Below are 23,440 nucleotides of genomic sequence, written 5' to 3' on the forward strand. Positions count from 1 at the left end.
TCGAATTCATGATCTCTTACGAAAAGGTCCAAGAGAGAAAGCATAGACATTTTTTATATTGAATTTGTTCCCGAATTTCTTTCCCGTGCAGCTATGTTTGCAAGAAAATACACAGCAAGTTAAAAAATACAGATGATTAAAAGAAATGTGAAGTAAAAACTTGTATTTAATCCTATTTCTAGTTTGTTAATGAAAATATAAGGTGGCGCTTTTTTAAAAGAATAATCTTCCCTTTCAAAAAAGGACAAAAGCTCAGAAAGCTATTTCACAATTCTTCCTTATATATCAACAATTGTAGATGGTTACGCTGCAAGTTACATTTATAAATTAATTCACGGACGAATGTAACTCCACGCAATCCAAACATGATCAATTTTGACACTAGTAAAATGGTAAAAACACATAAAAATAGAAAACTGACTATATCACTGCTTGAGATATGCAAGAAGGTATCTCGGTTGAAATACACATGAAGAGTTCACGAAAACCCCAAATTCCGCTTTTCTCGGTGAAAAATTGAGCAAACACTAAAAATCTAGTAATTGTCCATGTTTCTGTTTGGGACATGCAAAAAATTATCTTTATATCGAGTCCCGTGTAAATTGGTCAAAATACGGTAGAATGATTGGCAAAAAAAACACCCTAATATTATGCTTTTTGGAGCAGCTTGACCTCCTTATAATTACTATAATATTGCGTTTGCCAACGTGTGTTGCCTGTAGAAAAGTATTATTTTACTAAATTCCATATACATTAGTCGAAATAAGTAAGTAACTAACCAAAACACCTAAATTACGGGTTTAATTAACATTTCGACACCTCTTAAAAAGACCAGTTTTGTAGCTATACGTATGAGATCTGTAAAAATTATCTTTGTACCAAATCCCATGTAAAATGGTAGAAATAAGGCATCCTGATGAACCTATAATTACTAAAAATAGGTAGCTCCACCCTTTTTTGTTTGTCAATGCATTAAACCTATAAAAAGCATCTTTTTACCAAATATATCCGAGTAACTGACCAGCCCCTCAGCCCTCAAGTTATGCTTTTTTGTGAGTTCTGACTCCCTAAAGAAAAGATTGGCAATCTAAAGTTTTTGTATATTAATGTGTTGGACGCATCAAAAATTTATATTTCTGTCAATATTTATCTTGATTGCTGTGTAAACAAATTTTACGTTGTTTGATCTTTGACCTCATAAAATTCTTAAAAACGTTTAGAAGAAGATTTGTTTCTTCTTTTCTTCTCAATTTCGCGCAAAGCTACACGAGGACTATCTGTACCATTCGCGCTTAATTTAACAGTGAAACACTAGAGGGAAAGCAGCTAGTCATCACCCCTACTAGCAGCTCTTGAGTTACTAATAGTGGGGTTGAACGTAACTTTATGACGTCTCAACGACTGAAAAGGCGAACATATTTGGGAGGACGATGATTTTAACCAGCGACCCTCACATTGCAAGTCAAGCGCCTTAACCACCTGGCCATCCAGACCAGGAAGGAAAAGAAAACTGAAGAGACGTGAAAATAAAATAACACACACACACACATAATAACCTGAAGATGACCTAGGAAGGTCGAAACGTTGTTCTCTGCTTTATTAGTAAAAGTGTTAGTACCCATACCAGCCATCCTGAAACATGTTATCTTACCCTCACTTATTCAACTTGATTATCTAATAATTCTTCAGTGATGCAAAATTGGGAAATGCACAAAACGAAATAACTACGATTAAAGAATAGTAAAAATGACCAGTTGTTTCTTATTGAAGTTTCGTACATTTCACGCTGTTAATGTTCGAATCCAACTTTTTCGCACTCTTTACACATACTTGTCTTTTATTTTATATTTTGTCATAGAGGGCTCCACAGGTTGGCAGACTAAAATACTAAATAACTGACTGTGTTCGTGAATTACAGAATATAACGTACAATTGATGTTTTAAGAAATTAAATTGTCATTGTTATTAAACACAAAACTACACAAAGTGCTACCTGTGCTCTACTCACGAGTATCGAAACTCGGATTCTAGTGGTATAAGTCCTAGGCATACCACTGTGCCAGTTCAAATATTCAATTGTGTATAATGGAATAATGTGTTAATAACGTCTATTGATGCAGTCTAAAAAAAACATATATTATTTTTGCACTTGTAACAAACAGTGTATCTGTGTATTAAATGGTCTTCCCAACAATATCTTTCAAAAGTGTTTCTAAAATTACTGGATTCCCTATATATAAAGGATCCCATTTTTGTGTGCACGAAAACATACATGCGTTCATATGCGAGTATACTGTGTAATTCGTTCTTAGTATATTCACGTACAAGATAAATGGGGTATACTCTAAACAACAGTACGCGACTTTTCAAGATATAAAGGGAAAATGTTTTATATTAAGAAAAATGACAAACACTATAAACATTATTAAATATGTCAACCAAAAGGATTTTTCATACTCTATAACTGGTGTTTTGTTGCGACATTGGACATCATAGGTAAATATGGCACTATAAACACTACAGCCAGTTTGCAGACACGTTTGTGCAGTGTGACAAGCTTCAAATGGCAAGAGAGGAACAATCAGACAACAAAAACGTGAAGAATGGCCCTTCAAGCACGAAGCCAAATCCATCTCTAACCGGCCAATATGGAAACAGTAGTCCGGCATAAAAGGAGAGCAGAGTCTTGTCTCCTGAAGAGTGAGGTCCACCGTTTGTCTTGTACATACAAGTCGGAAAATCTTGCCTGATTACAGCAAAGACTCGAAATTCCGTGAAAAAAGAAACGAATGACAGATATGGGTTCCTCTTCGAGAACACGGGGTAAACAGCGGGATTACCAGTCTTTCAGTTTGAAATGGTTTTCAAGGAATAGAAAATAATTGAAAAAAAAAAGAAGTTAAAAGTAAAAGATGAAACAGGTTTAATCCCTAGATATTGGTCTAGAAAACAGAGCTGGAGTGAAATTAAAACATCTTCAGATACAATACTTTCAAAGAAGCCAAGAGGAAAATTTTCTTTGAACGTATTTCTTCCACAGAACACCAACTCACGCACATTGCTAAAATACAACTCAATCAAACATTCTGTACATATGTGCCGTTTATAGATTAAAAGGCGTATGTTTAATTTTTTACTATGGCATCTTGCATCAACTTGCAATCGGTCCAAAACAAGACCCTTTTCCTATGGGAGAACGAGAAGTTTGGTTTAAAATTCGAAATTTTAAGGTACTTACATAAATAATTATATAAAGGAAGAGCTAAAGTGTCATATTAAATAAAACGTGCGATTTCATAAGACAGTGAACCGAAACAGATTAAATACAACCGTCACTGTAGAAATTTCAATAGAACACAATTTAATTCATACAAGGTTTGCTATAACACGTTAAAAGTTACTAGAGACACCACTGGTATACTGAAATTTACGATAAACCGGAATGAATTTCATCACTAAAACGAGTTCTATAAAGCATCCAAAAATAGTTATATTGAAAACTATTACAGAACTGAAAGATAACTTAGTGACAATATAACGTTAGAAATTTCGTGAGATTTTAAATCCTAATTAGTTTCTATAATACTTTATAAAATATAGTGGGAAATAATTTACAAGAAAATCACAATACTTTAGAACATAAGGGAGATAATCTATACGAGAATCACAATACTTTAGAACATAAGGAAGATAATCTATACGAGAATCACAATACTTTAGAACATAAGGGAGATAATCTATACGAGAATCACAATACTTTAGAACATAAGGGAGATAATCTATACGAGAATCACAATACTTTAGAACATAAGGGAGATAATCTATATGAGAATCACAATACGTTAGAACATAAGGGAGATAATCTATATGAGAATCACAATACTTTGGAGCATAAGGGAGACAATCTATATGAGAATCACAATACTTTAGAACATAAGGGAGATAATCTATATGAGAATCACAATACTTTAGAACATAAGGGAGATAATCTATATGAGAATCACAATACTTTAGAATACAAAAAAGATAACTTATATGAAAATCAAATATTTCTGGGATGAATAACTTTAAGCACTTTCCCAAAATATTCACGATTGCATTTAAAGTGAAACCGTTATGACCAGATAAACACATCTAAAAACTATCTACATTAATTGTAGCGGTCATTACAGAAATTTAAAATCAGTGACAGCCATCTTTAAGTAAAATGAAGAACTTTCCAAGCACACAGTTGACCTGGCCACGTGTATGGTAATGAACCATCAATTCTTCTATGTGTTCATAGCCGGTGTAAAAAAAACGAAAGAGAGATTTACAGACTTTTTTACACATGCATGACCAGTATGGTCCATAAAGCACTGTAAACCATAAAATGAACCTTTACCAACGTTAGTGACGTCCAGAACTCTGTTTTTCTTATAAAACAGCCAAAACCATAACATGTCGAGAGCAATGACTTAGCCTTTCTGCTCCACTTAGAAAACTGAGATAATCTAACTATCCAAGAAATTAAAAAATGATTTCAGAGTATCGATTTTTCTTGACCCCTGTGTTGTATACATAGGCTGGTGCAGGGCATTCCCTATTATGCAAAACATCCTGCCTGATCCAGCTTTTCTTCTTTGAAACGTATTAATGTATAATACATGTATAACTCAGCGATAGCAAACGTCACCTTAATGCCACCGTTTAGATTACTAAAAAAAAAATTAGTAAAAATATTCTACGCCTTTAATAGTCAATTTTCAAAGATTTCCACTTTTACAAATACAGATTCTTGTTGTTATTTGTTTCACATATAAATAAATCGATGGAGATATGGCACGTTTCTGATAAAATTATGTAAATATAAACTATATTCGAGAGTTTTGACACACATAAATGGGGATCTTTGTAGTTTTTAGCAACAATAAGTGATGGGCATAACAATATTAATAGTTCACCACTTCAATGACAGTAACACCTGAACATGAAAACTACTATTTATCTATAATAATTAATTTAAAAGTGTATAAAGTAGCTACAGCCCATCCTCAGTGGCTCAGCAGTAAATCTGAATGTTTATTACGCTCCAAATAGGGTTTAGGTACCCGAACTGATCACAGCATAGATAGTCGTTTGTGTAGCTTTGTGTTAAACAACAAAGTAACTAGTATTGAAATTGACTCACTTTCAAATGTTACTATGAGAACGACTAATTTTTTTTATTATTTCGCGCAAAGCCATACGAGGGCTAACTGCGCTAGTCATCCTTAATTTAGCAGTGTAAGACTAGAGGGAAGACAGCTAGTCTTCATCACCCACCGCCAACTCTTGGGCTACTCTTTTACCAACGAATAGTAGGATTGATCGTATTGTTATAACGCCTCCACGGCTGAAAGGGGCAAGCATGTTTGGTGTGACGGGGATTCGAACCCACGACCCTCGGATTACAAGTCGAGCGCCTTAACCACCTGGCCATACCGAACTCAAATCAGAGATGGTGGTGTGTTCTGTTAACTAGAAGCTTTCCCTCTTGTCTGTTCACTCAAGTCAGGGATGGCTATGAACATTACAGCTTTGTGTAGTTTTTGAGTGCAAATCTGAGACAAAATTATGACCGAAAACATTTGACACAGAAAGTAACTACTTTGGTTTTCTTTTACATTTTGTGAAAAAGCTACTCGAGAACTATCTGTGCTAGATGTCGCTAACTTTGAAGTGATGCTGAAAATGGACAAGAATGTTCAGCGACTGGTTTCGACCCCGCGACTAGCAGATTGCGAGTTAAGCTTTCTAATTACTAGGCCAACCAGACTGGTGACTTAATGTAGCCATCTAAGATTAAAATGGCATTTTATTATACTTTACCTCTAATACTTATTAATACATACCTAATTAAGCTTCCGAAAGAGTATTTATTATAGCGCGTTTCATTTCCTTTTTAAATCAACGTATCTGAGTTATTTGTGTGAAAAATATTATTTATAATTGCAGATGCTAATTTACTGACACAATATATGGTGACTTGCAGTTAGTTATTATTCATCAATGGGTACAGATACTCGACATTACTTTCAGACCTAAAAGAACATTTTTACACGTCTCTTATTTTAAATCGGTAATCAACAAATTAAGAGAAACGGTGAAAGAAAAATGTGAAATTTACGTGATTTTTATCAATTTTATTTTGATTCAACAGCTGTCAGGGTTTAAATCCTAGTCCGTAAAAAGCTAATACATTTATTAGGATAAAATGGTGGCATTAATTTTCCCCTAAAATCACTTTAGGGAAATCAAAATTATTTTTATTAATATTTTCATCGGCTGCTTTAAGCGTTTTATTTATGTATTACTTAATCATCATGTCATTCTAATGGAAATTATAGTATTTCCAAGATTGGCTAAGGTCAGTGCTGCACACAAGCGCACTTTTTACGGACACTTTCTGTTGTTGTTTATTTTGTTTTGTACTTTTCGCCGTTCGAAAACTCATTGGACAACAGAACGGCAAATTCCAGACGTAAGGTTCAACTAACTGTAATTTTCTTCCTGAGGAAAATACAATAGAACACGTTTACTATAGTTAGACTAATTAAGGCTACCTTATTCCTACTACAATTAACAACAGTCATTTTTATAACATCACACTGAGAGCTCAGCGATAAGACGGAGAGGGTTTATAACGCTAAGCATTGTGTTGGTAAAACAAAAACTACATATATTAACAATAAAAACAAAATCCAAAAGTCTAAATAATTTGTATGCTTCACTTTATACTATTCACTGTCGTAATGAGCTTTAAAGTCCCCCACTGGTACGACGGTAAGTCTATGGACTTACAACGTTAAAATCAGGGGTTCGATTCCCCTCGATGGACTCATCACACAGCCCGATGTGGCTTTGCTAAAAGAAAACACACACATGAAATTTGAGTGCGTATGTACATATTACAGTAGAATTGTCGGTCCTAGTTGTCAACTGTAATTAAGCTCATTATTGTAACATAGTGTTGTTTGTGTTTTAATTACAGCAAAGCCATATCGAGCTATCTGTCGTGTCCACCGAAGGGAAACGAACCCTTAATTTTAGCTTTATAACTCCAAAGACTTATCGCTGTCTCACCGGGGGAATTTTATAATGTTGATTTACACGCCTATTCGCAATTAATATAACTAACAGTATTAGAGCTACATATATATATATATAAACATACAACACACAGATTTGGCAAGGTAAACTAAAACTTAGTCAATCTTACCTTTAAAAACCGGGATACCACGTGACTCTTTCTTGATCATTGTGTCCACTAATGTAGAAATACAAAACATACCATAAAAATACTATTTTAAGGACTTTCTGCATATTCAATGGAAACTACATGTATATATCACCGAATATAAGTTGAAATTGGTTCAATAATCATAACGAGATAAATTATCATATACAACACATAAAACTACAAGCATGGCTTGTTTCTCAACAGATGGAGCCACAAAATGTAAAATTTTTATGTCAGAACTCTTGCTCTCTCTGATACACAAATTTAGCAAACAAACAAAAACGTTGAGAACTACGTTGAAACAAATGTAAGACAACAAAAAAAGATTACCAAGAGGCAAAGAAAAATTAAAGAACAATTTATATTAAGAGAGAGATGTCATTAATCAAGATGAAACTATTTCAAACATCATAAACGCAATCAATTCGAAAAACAATCTACGATGAAGCCATACTATTGAGAGTTAATACACCTTGGTCCAGAAAACCAAACTATTTAGCGTGTTGTGTAGCTGATAACTCGTAAAGTTTAACAGAACATTGACCTTTTTTTCTGTTCTTTTATTATTATTTTGGTTAATATAACGTATGAGCAGAAAACATTATTTGAGTTTCAACAGTCGTAGAGGGTAATATTTTACAGAAGCCTATGAGTCTTAAAGTCCAAAGAAGGAATATATAATTTTAATAAAGAAAATGTTCAGTGATGTCTAGCATTGATGCATGCAAGAAAACAAGTAAAAATTATGCGATTACGACAAGTAAAATGAAGAAAAGATTTAACAAAGTAAGCTATATTACGTTCACACTATGTAGAATCTGTCAATGAAATACAATATATCACGTTCACACTATGTAGAATCTGTTAATGAAATACAATATGTCACGTTCACACTGTGTAGAATCTGTTAATCAAATACAATACATTACGTTCACACTGTGTAGAATCTGTTAATGAAATACAATATATTACGTTCACACTGTGTAGAATCTGTTAATGAAATACAATATATTACGTTCACACTATGTAGAATCTGTTAATCAAATACAATATACCAGGTTCAAACTGTGTAGAATCTGCTAATAAAGTACAAGATATTAGATTCAAACTGTGTACAATATGCTAACAAAATACAAGATACAACATTGAAATTGACTCTGTATCTTCCTGGGAATAAAAATGTTTTCTTTGGCTTCTTCTATGAGTGACATTTTGAAAACTTAACGAAAACAAAGTATTTTTGATGCTGTTACCAACTGCAGCTCTCTTACTTCTTTAACAAGTGTTTTATTTCTACATAGAAATATCTAGACACAAACGCATGCGTGTGTGCATACCCACACCCACGTAATATCATATTATTTATTTCTATACATAACTTACCGGGAGGCAGACAACGTCATCGTAGGCTACTAATACAGTCATCTTGATGATCCTAAAGCACGTGAAGCTAGTGAAAACAGAACCATGTGGACATAATGACAACTCAAACACTGTCAATAATGCGTGACATATTTGACTAGTAATAGTAACACTTAGAGATGTTTTTCTTAGGCTTCTTTTAAGCTCTCCCTTTTAAGCAATAGGGTAATAACTGAGTTTGGTTTGTTTTGAATTTCGCTCAAAACTACACGAGGGCTATCTGCGCTAGCCGTCCCTAATTTAGTAGTGTAAGACTAGAGGGAAAGTAGCTAGACATTACCGCCTATCGCAAACTCTTGGGCTACTCTTTTACCAACAAACAGTGGGATTGATCGTCACATTATAACACTCCCACGACTGAATGGAATTCGAACCCGCGAGCCTCGGATTACGAGTCGAGTTCCTTAACCACCTGGCCATGCTGGACCAGGGTAATAACTATCAATCACCATATTATTTAAGGTATACAAGGCGCATCTTTGGCTTACACCTCAACATTGATTAAGGTCGTCAATATATCTTTCTTATTGTCTGCTCTGTCTATTTATTTCCCTGAAAGGAGGCCAAGAACTCCCTAGAGGTGTCACATGTTTCAAGCACTCGCACCACCATATAGTAGTGTGTTGTTTGTCAGTCAGTAAACAATAAAATGACGTTACATAAGGTACGTTTAACGTTGCAATTTGTATGGTCTTGACATCAGTAAAACGTGCGGACGCCATGAATCACGAGAGAAATTACGCACTCTTTAGACTACAACAGTGGTTCTAAAACTATTTTAGTCTGAGGCCCCCCTTGATATGAATATAACAGTTTGAAGCCTCCAAATGTATAACTTTAGCATGGTGATTGAAAACAGTGCCGTAGTAAAATCAGTAGCATTTCCTTTCGACGTTCAGTATGATTTGATTAATTCAACATATTTTTATCCACTTATTGTTTATTTAGAAATTACATTAATATCAGCATCTTTGTTTTCGGCTCTTTTCCCCCCCCACAGGAAAACCTTCGTCTACCCCAGGAGAGCGCCACGGCTTCCACTTTGACAAACACTGGGCTACGACAAAGCATGACGTGCGAGCTTAAAATGGAAAAAATAAAAATATTTCTTACTTTTAATTTTGGTTTTATTTACTCTTGAAACAGAACACTTTCAAGAACCCTGTAAAAGTACATCTGGTATAAGAGTCTGTCAGTCTGTCTTTCATAAATATATATATACACATACACACAGATATGTATTTAACACTCCATTAGTTCTTATATTTACCTACCAATTTATTTATGTGTTTTACCGAATATCGGTGTCTGTTTGTACGTTTTCTCATAGATTTACCAATTAGTACAAATACGTACTACTAGACACAACAACGAAAAGAAAGTGGGAAGTTCCAGAAATCATTGAGAACCAAATACACTGTATGTGCAGGCAGGAATAGGCCAGGAACCTTACTAAGTGCCGTACAAGCTTTGTAAGAATGTGAAGTATAAGCCTTCTTTCTAAATCTCTCTAGTGATTACAAAATATCATGGGCCAACTTATAGCAAAACTTAGTGTATAAACGTATGTTTAACTTACTGTAAAAAGCTTCTGTGAAATGTTAAATCATGTTCTTCTTCCTCAAAAAATCTTTCATGTTTAAATCACGAATCACGTTTCCTTTCCAAAATAACCTTCACGTTTAAATTGTGAATCACGTTTTTCTCGTAAAATAATTTCCAGGTAGATACTTGTTTTGAGTAATTCGCGCACAGCTACACAAGAGCTATCTGTTAATTTTGAGCCTACAGACCACAGGAATCATCAGCCACTGACAACCCTAATCGAATATAAGGTTTGAGAACCACTTTTCGTCGCAAAGTGCAAAGCACGTTTCTTATGGTAACGGTGGGTGAACAATGAACCCTATGGCCCTACTAGACCAATCCAACTCCTCCATGCGGAAGAATTAGTTACTGTCAATTAGAAAGTCGTGTGGTGTTACTGAAAGTTCCACTACATTTTAATTCCGCTAGGGACCCTTCTGATGAGGAATGAAATTACACTCCAATGTTGCCATATAGTAAAGATTTTAAGACGTTGTAGTGTGCATTGAAATTCAATATTTAATTAACGCATATTCGAGGCCCAAATTTTGGCCTCGTGATTTAAACATATTTTCTTCAGAGCATGATGAAGAGATGCGCTGTCACAACGAAACCTCTCATTGACACAAATGAATGATGTCCGTTAAAACCTTAAAAGGTGAATTACAGATACGCTGAGAAAACAACATTAACTAATTACTGTAACTGAAAACTTATATTCATTCTTAATATACTTACTGAAGTGTATTTTACGTAACACAATTTCAAATTAGTGATAGCAAACCCTGATGAAATACAAAGGGTTATGTAGGTTGTATTGAAATATTTTGAGTATGTTGATGGAACTATATGTATCAAAATTACATTTTTCCATTGTTTGGTGTTCGTTGTTAGTGTAATGCCACCGGTGATTAAAAGCTTTTGGGGAGGGTATGCAACAGCCCCTTCCGACAAAAACTATTTTTATACTGACATCATGAAGAGGTGCTCGAATCGGATATTTAAATTTTCTGAATCGCAACGGAAAACAAAGAAATATGAATCATCTCATTCAAAAACAGAACCTACAACATGACATACGTCAGCGTGGTAAACAAAGTAGGGCGTCTTGTAACAGGTGAGAATTTAAAAGTACGAAGATCAGTAATAAAAGCCGTCTACAGGTAACAGTAGTAACGTCATCAGTAAAGATCTCCGACGAGAAATGAGATTAACAAAGTATGTGTTCACCAAGACGAAGCTTCCAGTCATACCTCCAGTTCAATTGACGCATACCTTAAGCAGCTGGAGAAGACAATAGGTGTTCGTGTCACTCCATGTGAAGAAATATTGGTTTAATTGTCGGACGCAATGATTATGGATTTCTGAGCAATGACAGTGTTGGAAATATCATCGAAAAATTCTTATTCTTGTGCATTATATGGTTTATAGAAAGTTATAGGAAGGGTGTGTGTGCTTTGGACATGACATTTTTACGGCAGAGCTTTCTGAAACAGAGACTACATTTCATAGCTACTGGGACAATGAACGGTCGTCAGCCAGAGCATGACCGAATCTGGAGACATGGCTTCTAATGACATTGTCAGGCTACAAAATCGCTTTGATATAACGTACAATTAAAGAGCAAAATAAATGGACTAATAACGACAACTGAAAAATAAACAAAGAATGACAGAGAAGATGGATAAAAACAAATATTCGACTACGTACAACTGAATGAATGGACAGAAAACTAAGTTGAGTTAAACTGAGGACAAATTTGAATGAATCAAATGTAAAACGCACAAAGAAAAAACTGAAGAAAAGATGTGCAATAGACAGAACTTTGAGAGGAATACCTTTTCATATATTCAAAGAGTTGACTGGGGCAGAAAGACACGAAAACACTAAAGAACATTCATAATGAGCTACACATACACGACACGTACAGACGTTTACAGCTCAAGTCGAATGAACAATCAGAAAAAAATGATGGATCGCTAATTCGGCCAGCAAGATGCATAGAAACACTGTATTTGTCCATAAACTAGCAAATTCTGTATATAAAATTTTATAACTTTAAACTTACAAGGACAAAAATCTTAGTGTGAAATCGCTCTGAAAATCTAAAAAACATAAAACGTTCGTACAGATACCCTAGCAAAACTTTACAGCTAGTGTTTAAAGCATTCCGTAGACGCGTATACACCAGTGAAGAAGATGACCACTAGCCACATGCACCATACATTATGTCATCTCAGCAGTACAAATGTAATTCAAATACGAAGTGCTAAGGAAGCCCTCACTTCTTACAGTTTCCACATCACCTTGTATGAATTGCAAAATAAGATCATAAACCAGGAGAAAAATGTGACAGTTTTGCACTTCTGCTGCCATGAGCAAAAATTCCAATGAAGAACTTTTCTCCACGGCATGTTCATGTTTAAAGAACGAGGACGGGTCCTTCACTTCACAAGCACGTGTCTTGATTGCCACGGAAACAAAGAACGAATAACATTTCTTAGAAAACAATACAGATATCTGTATTCTCAAGACGGTCGATACGTTAATCTGCACTTTATTTTAATTAAAGTGCTAATATCCATACCAACCGTCTTGAGAATACATTTTTACTTCAAGTGAGTTTCTCGTCATCGCGAATCACTTCATCACGGACTACAGATATCTGAAATACAATTTGACGTAGAAAACAACACACAAACATAACAATAGAAAATAACAAAAATATCATCAATAGAAGAAATAATATCATGCAAGAAACAACACAGAAATATCAACAATAGAAGAAATAATATCATGTGAGAATCAACGCAGAAATATCAACAATAGAAGAAATAATATCATGTACGAAACAACACAGAAATATCAACAATAGAAGAAATAATATCATGTACGAAACAACACAGAAATATCAACAATAGAAGAAATAATATCATGTACGAAACAACACAGAAATATCAACAATAGAAGAAATAATATCATGTACGAAACAACACAGAAATATCAACAATAGAAGAAATAATATCATGTACGAAACAGTACAAATATCAACAATAAGAAGAAATACCATTACTTAGAGTAAAACACAGAAATCTCAGAAAGAGTACAAACGAAATCACTTCGAAGAAAAACAGAAATTCCAAATTTCTCACTGTTATGAAGAGAGTTAAGAAAGGAAAAGTAGGACTTTGGTACAAATGTATCTCAACACTCGTGTAACTGTATTTACACTAATTTCAGTCTCTCTGGATACTAATTCATACATGTCCTCGTCAAATATTTATATCTTGGGTCAACAGTTTTTTACCAATAACCTACCTCAGGACTCATCACATCTTCATAGGCGTGAAAACTAAAGAAAAATTATATGATAACAGAAGATGATAAGACTATGAGTAAATGATTGATTATTAGATTCATATGATAATTTTGTAACATGCAGATCAGTCTGAAGTTTGAACAGTTACGTTAGTCCGATATGACGAGAGATGTGGAATGTTTTATGGCTTTACTTCAATTTGTGTTTTTGATTATATGTCATTCTGTTTTGAAAGAAACGACGAGGAGAAACAGAAAACGTGAATGTCAATTGAGAAATGTAACTTTAAAATAAATTTCGTCAAAATATTAAAATAGTAACTGGAGAGAAAACGACAATAGGTTAGTGGTTAACATAGATAATAAATAGTTAGGAAGACAGATGTTTGTACATGTATTCCCGCAAGTATGTTAAAGTATATATTAAAATCCAGTCCACGCGTATTTCCTTTTCATATAAACGTTGTTGTTGTTTTAAATATACGTCATTATGTTCAACATGCATCTCTTTCATGTAATTTCAACAGTACATTTCACACAAATCTTATACATGGATGTTCAGCTCAAGATATAACCATATGTCATCTAAATCCCTTTCACGGGTATACTTGATGTTGAGGCCTATACATTCAATACAAATTTATTTCACATTGTTGCAAAGATCCGTTAAAGTATAACACACAAATAATTTCTACAAGGAAGACGAGTTTAAATATCTATAATGATTTTTTTTTTTCTTGTGACTGATAGTAAGTACAAATGCTTCTTCTATAGAAAGTCTCCCACGGAAACTTATATCAATATATATGTATACACACACACACACTAAAGTGGCGACACCTTGATTAGAGCAAAATGCGAAATACTGTGTTAACCTCCATCAGCTTATTGTCGTATAGTTTTATGTGGCTAAACAACCAATTTACCAATGAAACTGTTTAAGTTGTAATAACTAACAAAACAGTGATGACATTCATATGGCAAAAACATTCATTGGAAAATACACTATATATACGGCTATTATTCTCCAAGTTCGATCACATTTGTTGCTCAAACACATTTTAAAACGTAACACAGCTTTCGCTAACAAAATTCTAACAAACGTTTTGACGATAGACTCGTTTACTCAGTTACAAAATGCAGTAATAATATAGAAGAGACACTTACTAACATTATAAATACAACAGTATTATCACACAATATATAGATGAAGGATGTACAGATGTGAAACATGGTGTTAATAAGCTTCTCTTACGTGGATGTATCAGTGTATTTAAATATCTATAGTATTATATTAACAATCATCAATCGAAATGTACACGTACGAACTAAACAATTTCAATTTATAATATTAAAACATGGTGGATTTGAATTATAACAGTCATTTATAACCAACTGATAAAATTAATTAGTCACATTTACCTGGAGATAATTGGGGAGACTTAGACAAATCGAGATTCACAGGGGCAGGCCATGGGAGGCGAGGTCCGAACTTACTGGCCCATAGCAGCGGAAAAAGGGGTGTATATTAACAGCATCCATCGTCGAATAGCTCAACTCCTCAGGGGGACGCAGATGTGCATGCTATGAAGATCAAGGACTGAAGCGCGTTTATGAACATGTAGAGAGTCATCGAACAGACGTCAATGGCGAAGTAGCCTCTCGCGACTACTGGCTGACCGCCGAGCGGCCTGACCAAGCAATGGCTGCTTACCTACTGAATATGGAACGGTGGTACTAAATATGAGCTTCAAGATCGACTTTCTGTCTGCCGCTGATCTGTCTCTTTCCCGTCGACTTCCAGGAATAGAATGAACAGAGTTACTAGTTAAACCTATTACACTCAGCAGTTTTCAGGCGTCGTCGAAGCTGGATGTTAGTAACGTCCGCTCCACAGGAAAAGAGCGGCGGACGTAAAAGAAAGATATTCAAACTGAGCGGTTCGAGAAAGGCAGCTTTTTGACGTCACTCTATTTATTTTCCGTCTCTTCTGTTAACTCGGACTCGGGATATTCAAAGTATGGCGTTCGACTGTTATACAAATTTTTAATTCAAATGATGTTTATCGTGAAGTCTTTAGGAACTTTGGATAATAAGGCAATGAACACCGAGGCAGTACTGGTCAACGGTGCGCAGCTCTTTGTTTTACATCAGAGAGTCAACCGTCGGGCTGCTTGCTTATTCTACTCCTTGAAGCACGATGCCTTACACGTCAGACAAGCATCCCTGCACGCATCTAATCCCCTATCTACGCGAACAGTATGCAAAGCAGCGTTACTAGTGTCTGGCGCTTCTAGTTCTGAGGCGCGCGTCGGGGAGCACTTGTACTTTTAGTGGTACTGATGTTGCTCCCCCATCTTTTCTTCCCCCTGTAAAACATTCTTCGCTGCACTGCCTTTGGTGGCGTGCTACGTTTTGGCAAGGAAGTGAGAGAGAAAGAGAGAAATGACCTCACGCTATGATCCAAGTACAGTTAGCACCCGTTAATCTCTTTTGTGCATACAAGTTGGACTGTCTGCTATAATTAGATTATGATCAAGCAGTAAAAAAAAAAAAACAATAACAGAAAAACTTTATACTTCGATAAATTCGTTTCAAGTACTGTTTTCGGTGGATAAAAAACAGCTGCCACACTGTATCTGACGATAATAACTTACATAGCTCCTGACGTAATTATTTTAAAGCATGTGTATCGTGTATTTTAAAGAATGTTACTCATGGACTGTTTACGTAAGCCGTCAGTAATCTTGAATGGATGGACAGTAATCAGAATCCTCCACGACTCAAAAGTGCGGAACGCGCCCCCAGCTAGTACAGCGGTAAGTCTACGGGTTTACAACGCTAAAATTAGGGGTTCGATTCCCCTCGGTGGGCTCAGCAGATAGCCTGATGTGGCTTTGGTATAAGAAAAATACACACGCGCACGCGGAACGTGACTTTTTTTCTTTGTTACAGTAATGGGATGCAAACACGAAACTCACAGGTCCACACTCGGCCCTTCTTAAAGATACAAGTACCAGTAGATTATAAACGGATAACATCGAACTTGAGAAAATTTAAGAACACTGTGCATTTACGTAATGAAAGGAAAATATTGTTATAGAAATGCCCGTAGCTTAGCAAATTTATGTATTGTAAATTACATTATACTTTAATAATACATAAAAGTTGGAATTATTTTTAATACGTTCAACTGCTTAATTCTCTTATAACCAACATTAAAATACTGCCAATATTACTTGGTTTAATCCGCTGATACTAAGTCTCGGGAAAAAAAACAAAACATTATTTACCAGTCTTCATATGAATAATAGATGGCGCCAGAAATGAGGTAAGAACTTTGTGCATTAGTGTATTACCAAAATATTTGGCTGACAGTCAGTATCTGATGAAACCGTGTTATACTATCGATAATAGATTGAGGGATTTAAAAGGAACTTGTCGCCACCTACATAAAGTGAGAAATTTCACTCTCTTATTTCTTGTTTCTACTTAATTTCATACGAAACTTATTGAGGATGTAGAGCACTAAGAAACAAACAAATAACTTCTGTAACAAAGTCTTGGTTTCTTAACTTAGTCCTTTATTTCTGTGCTGTTAAACTGCTAATGCATATTGTTATTACAATGTGTTCAAAATTAATGTTTTATAATTTTAGTCTTTTCCATTTTAGTTGCCAAGGGTCTTGATTTCTTAACTAAACAGTGAATAGACGTTTATCAATTATTTTTGTCCTTTTGAAAATTCAACATACACATAAGTTTAATACAGTTTAATAAATAAATTAGTAAATAGAATGAATAATTCTTTGCACGTTTCTCACTACAAAACCTGAAGAATTTTCCTGCGAGGTAAGCAAAGAGTTTAACTGTAATTAAATAGTTAGTCACATATCGTACAAAATAAATTAGGCCCATAGCAACAAATGTTTGCACAACCACGGAAATAAAACAGTTAAAATGTTAATTCAAAATTGTCGGATAACTACAATCAGTGCAATCTAAAGACTGTATAGAGGCACAGCTATTAAAAAGGAACGTTTTCTATTAATAGCTGGTTGTTTTTAAGCGAAAAGTTATTCAATGCTATATCCATCACAGGTATCGAAACCCGATATTTGGCGTCGTAAGCCTACGCTCTTGCCGATAAGCCAGTGTAGGGCTTCTGTTAATGAAAACTAACGTTAATGCAACATACATCAAACAAGGTGATGCAATGTTATCATTAACACACCATACTTTTCACCTGTATTCATCAAACATAAGCCAGTGTAGGGCTTCTGTTAATGAAAACTAACGTTAATGCAACATACATCAAACAAGGTGATGCAATGTTATCATTAACACACCATACTTTTTACCTGTATTCATCAAACAGCATTAGATCTCTTTTTATTATCTATATTTCTGTATGCCATGAATACCAAGCGTGGGGCGAGCAAATATCCGATTCGATTTTATTACTTACTGATCAGGACCTCTACCACCCTATACTCAAACTGAAATTATTTTTTATTTTCAGCAGGATTGAGTAAATTAGTCTATGAGACTTTATACGTGATCAGATATATCAATCGAAAAGATTTGGCGCCCTGAGTCCAAAATTCTAACTAGCTTTCAAGTCGGTCAAGAGATGACGGAGCTATGAGCTAAAATATCGTATTGAAAAACTCGTAGCCATTATATAAGCCACTATACTGCGGCTAAAAATATCCCAAAACATACTATCGTTTCAAATAAATCTTTTATATGTAAGAAGATACATCTTTTGACATTCAACCAAACAGTTTGGGCTGTTAAATGTTACTATAATACAATATTATCATTATGTGACGTGTTTTCCTGTTGTACTCGGGATTCATATAAAAACATAAATCTCAAATACTGTTACTCATGCTGTTGAAGACGAACAATATTTTAGTGTTTATTCCAGGCAATCAAGAGAAAAACATATCTTTTGAACTTAAAAATGATTATTACTTTCTAAAGAGCTTATGTTAGATGTTAGAAAATCATACTATTCTGAATCGAGAAAACAGGTTCAGGTTTAAGGTATTTTAAAATTAAAGAAATGTAAGTGTTTCTATTGCGTATTAGAACACACTTCTTCTCTAACTTGTGAAACGTACAGAAAACATTCTTAGTTTAGGGTATTTAATATAAAAATAGATTACGATATTTTATGGAGTTTGTGTATGTATCAGAACAACCCATTATAATTTAGAAGCAGTGCAGAAAGCATTTGAAAATTAAGGTATTTTAAAAATTGAAAGCACAAAGATGCAACAGTGTTCAGACTTTGTGTTAATCTTTTTATGTTAATCGGAAGTTATACGTAAGTGATTTTGTTCGACTTTCCTAAATTACACGTGTATAACCTTGTTTCGTAGCTCAGCGCTCGTATATCTAAATTAAAAAAAAAAAAATCAAAATCGCCGTTTCGGTACCGTCAAAAGAGAAACTGTTATATCGTAGAAGAAAAAGCACCGAATGTTGGGAAATCGGTTTTGAAGTCTGATGTCAGTCTTTTAAATATACAAGACGTTCTTGTTTTGTATATCGTGAAATAATAATAAAAAAAAAGACGAATATCAGTATTCCAATATAAATAACGTGTTAAGGCAGATACTGTTTCCTGTGGTAATCTAGATTTATACATACACTTTTATGTTTAAGTTTCAAGAGTTATACATAAAAACATTTTTGCTGTTCTATGGTAACCCCTGAATTGTGGTGAAGTGTTCAACATAAATAGCACGAATGACCCGTATTCATTAACCATGTACAAATTCAAAACTTGTACTGCAGGTGACTACGATTCAGCCAAAGAAAAGAATCAATATTTATTAACCATGTAAAAACTCCTTAATTATACTATAGAATCTACAGGTGACTATAAAATAGTAACCGCAAACAACCATAGCGTTCAACATGAACAGCAGAAGTGGTCCTTCTCGTCATGTATGTGAACATTTGATTCTTCTACATCATGTTACTGAGCACAATAAAATCAGGTCATCACACATATATATCAGTAGGGACAGTAAAAATCGTTCCTTTTTTACTCTGATCATTTCAAGTCTCTAACAGAACCACTAGAATATAACAGAAAAGTTCTCGCATCCACCTGTTCTTCATTACGTGACCAGGTGGACACTCAATACCTCTACCAGGTCACTACAGTGTAATATAAGTCGGGCTATCGCACGTATATGCGTATATATAGAGTAAAAGAAACTTTTTTATCACTTGACCAAGTGGTCGATCGATACCTCTATCAGATAACTTTCCTATAATCTAGTTACATTATTGCAGATATTAAGAGAAACGATCATTATTTATCACAAAACGATTATTACGCTTTTATGACAAATATATTGAAGCTTTCTACCGCTGTCAATTTTGAACGACTGTCAAAGGTAAAGTACCCGGTCAGAAACACTCCATTACCAAATATCCATGCTGAGAACATTACTGTAACTTTTGTAATGTCACCACAGTTTAAAGTACAGGGAATATTTTGTACTATTCTATGGATGTGAACCCAGATACCGAGCTTTAATATCTAGAGCTCAAGCATATATAGATGTGACTCTTATGATGACTTACACATCTTAACGATACGTGAATAACAATCAAGCCTCCAAAACACATTGTAATATTCTAGACATAGGCATAGCACTGTATTTTTTAAAATACTTACAGCTGAGTGAAGCTGATAAATTGAAGGGTATTTCTTTTATTATCGAAATTAAACAGCAGTTTCCCTATTTCACTGTTTTCAGAATACGCTGCAATCATGCAATTTTATCATATTTTTATTTTTCTGAGTGAGACGAAAACTTTTTTCTTACTGTAACGTCACTTACCAATGAAACTATAAAACTTTCTTTCCAAAATAATAACAAATAAACCAAATTACGTTAATTTTAAAAGTCTTAACCAAAGAGCCTACTATTTTACTTGTCGATATATAAAATACTCTTGTTTTAAAATGGGGGACCTTCCATAGAGGTACAAGAGTTGCTTATGAAAGAACATAAATATATAATTCTAGAGTAATAATCGATAACGATATTAGGTATTTTCAACCTGAATGGCATCTGAACAATCGGCAGAGGTTTCAAACTTCAGGCATAGCAGTCCCTAATCTTGAGCTACTGATAAAAGGGAGTTTGAGGCATCTATCGTTTACACGACCCAACTTTGATTGTTACTTTTATAACGCACCCACAGTTGAAAGAGTCGTGTATTTAGCGGCATATCGCAAAATAAAATTTTGAATCTCTTTATCCGTTTACTAACAACAATGCCAACACTAGATATTTATATTTCTTACACAGAATTTTGCTGAGAGACAGTTGGTAAAGTAAAAGGTAACATTCAAACTTTACCACCAATATGATCATTCAGTATGAAATAAACATCTTTATATATAATAATAGCATTTAAAATAGCTCAGCATTTTGATTCTGAATATTATAAACGAATAATCAACAGTCAGCATGTCCTCCATATGAGCATCCTAGAGAAACTGATAAAAAGGAACATGATTTTTATAGCACACTCAAATGTATATGAACTTCATCTATACATGTTCCACGGCTTTTTCTGAAATAAACAAAACCAAAAACAGAAAAAAAGAAACCCTTGAAATTAGGTTGTTTAAAGTTGACATTCTAAGGTGAGTAAAATTATTTTTTTCATTATGTGTTCAGTAATTTATTCTTGAAGTTGCTTTAACCTTTCAAATGAAGATTTTAATCGTCAATTTTTGGTGCTGCTCAGTGTCGTGAAATGACTAAAACTTCCTCTAAACGAAAACAATGATAACCAACAAAACCATAAAACCAATTAACATGCTGATGATTATGAGGTTATACATTCTGGTGAACGGCGTAATAAAGATACACAATAACATAAAGCAATAATTTTTCGGACTACAACTTTAATTACATTGTCACATAGAGAAACCGATTACAGTTGGTGGTTGGTATGCTGTACCATGTATTCACGACATCATTAAGCTACTAGTTTAATTCCCACCATACATAACTCCAACCGGTACAGAGCGCTGTTCCGGAGAGAGCTTGGAACTGAATATGCAAGTCCTATACCATGACGGGAATGAATCAAGTTCTACTCTACAGACAAAGCGTAACCTGATAATGAGTTAGTTCCACGCCATATTGTATAATCAGAAGTAGTGATAAGTAAATAACTTTGTACTTGCAGGTTTCTTTATAGAATGTAATTATTTCATTATGTATGTGATTATTAACAGCCTGACTGATTGAGAGGTCTGTACCACTTTTTTTTAGTGGCAAAATTCAGTTCAGAATAAACTTGTTTCACAAATCCGACGCAAGATACAAAAAGAACAAAACACAATGAAAAGTAATTATTCAACAAGACAAGAAGTGCAGTACTGGATGACCACACACTCACAAGAAAAAAAATTCATTTAAGGTTGAAATATAAACCAAATAATTAATATTTAATGCAATATTGATACTTATATTAAACAACTGGAATTAACTCAATGCTGATGGTGAGTTTAGGATGTACGACTATATTAGTAATTACCAATGTACTTACATTGATATCATAGAGACAAATCCACACACAAGATTCATAAAAGTTGTTTAGGATGAGTTTTTTTTTTTATAGGCATAATAAATGACTATATTTACAAGAGTTCTAACAAAGCCATCTATATGAAATATGACAAAAATCCACAAATATTGGAACCATTTGAACATTACAAAGGCAATAAACGTGAAGCTAATGGGATTACAATAACATTATCTATTATAGTTTTAATGGGATTATCATTTTACCTGGTTCAAAATTGGCCAATTGGACGTCTATCGATATTAGCAAGTGTAACCGATAATGAGGAATTCTAGAATCTTCAGCCCAGGTTAAAATCGTACATCTAATATGATGATGTGAATAAAGATCAATCTGTCGAAACATAACTACCTTTAAGTGATGGTTTCTGTATTTATGTATATTCTCTACATACATATATAGAAGAGGCGGGCAGGTCACTTGTCAACTGCCACTCAGTGGACAGTGGCGCGCAGCTCACGAGGCTGTCGACGTAATGAGGGTCGTTTGATGGATGGTGGGAACAGCGCAGGTCACGTGTACCAGGTAGGGTCATTAGTGTTTACGTCAGTGAGAACGGGCAGCAGTCATACTGTCCATTGCACGAAAGTGTAAATTCACTCCAGCCAAGCCGGAATCAGCGATCTTATATTAGTCAGTGTTTGTTTTGGATGTTTCTGCTCCATATTACTAGACTTTATAGTCTCTTCTCCCTTTGATAACAAACATCTGGTGGCCATTAAACATAAAGAAACTTTGGTAGCAGCTTCACTGTTTCCATTCAAGCCTTAATCGTACTTTCAACCATGCAGAACTAGAGATCACAAAAAGAACACACGGGCGTTCAGTGTACAGACAAACTTAACTGTTGTTCACAGCTAATAAAACATCTTCCCTTACAATAATATAAACAATATATATATATATTATTGGTTCGAGTAAATGAAACAACTTGTTGTTGTTGTTGGATAGGCAATAACACACGCAAAACGATTTAAGATACAATTCCTATCACTAATTCTCTCATTTCAGGAAGAGACTTGCATATTAACTGACCCTTGTGTATCGTTACAATCTTTCTTATTTTATGAGACATAATTGCAATAAACAGAAAGCAGTTAGGCTAAAAAATGGAAGCTAAAAGGTTCAATTACTTGATATTTGGCATAAGTAAGAAACTGCATAAAATATCGTCTACTTGATCTGTAACTAATACGTCCAAAGTAACGAAGATATTTA

At 34.4% G+C, this 23,440-nt stretch overlaps 1 protein-coding gene across 9 annotated transcripts in view; it reads right to left on the minus strand.

Annotated features, from left to right (window-relative positions):
* The window catches only part of LOC143225239 (uncharacterized), a 226,555-nt gene that overhangs the window by 31,962 nt on the left and 171,153 nt on the right, over positions 1–23,440 (minus strand). For 7 of the 9 annotated variants that reach the window (XM_076454292.1, XM_076454298.1, XM_076454296.1 and 4 more), the window contains one exon: positions 7,241–7,288. The exons of 1 other annotated variant lie outside the window; for it this stretch is intronic. In XM_076454292.1, the coding sequence (XP_076310407.1) occupies positions 7,241–7,288 (48 nt within the window). Of the gene's footprint in view, positions 1–7,240; positions 7,289–15,010; positions 15,857–23,440 lie in introns of those variants that run through there. One more of the 9 variants, XM_076454297.1, reaches the window with a different exon arrangement.

This window comes from Tachypleus tridentatus, chromosome 9 (genome assembly GCF_004210375.1).
Source record: "Tachypleus tridentatus isolate NWPU-2018 chromosome 9, ASM421037v1, whole genome shotgun sequence".
Classification (NCBI taxonomy): Eukaryota; Metazoa; Arthropoda; class Merostomata; order Xiphosura; family Limulidae; genus Tachypleus; species Tachypleus tridentatus.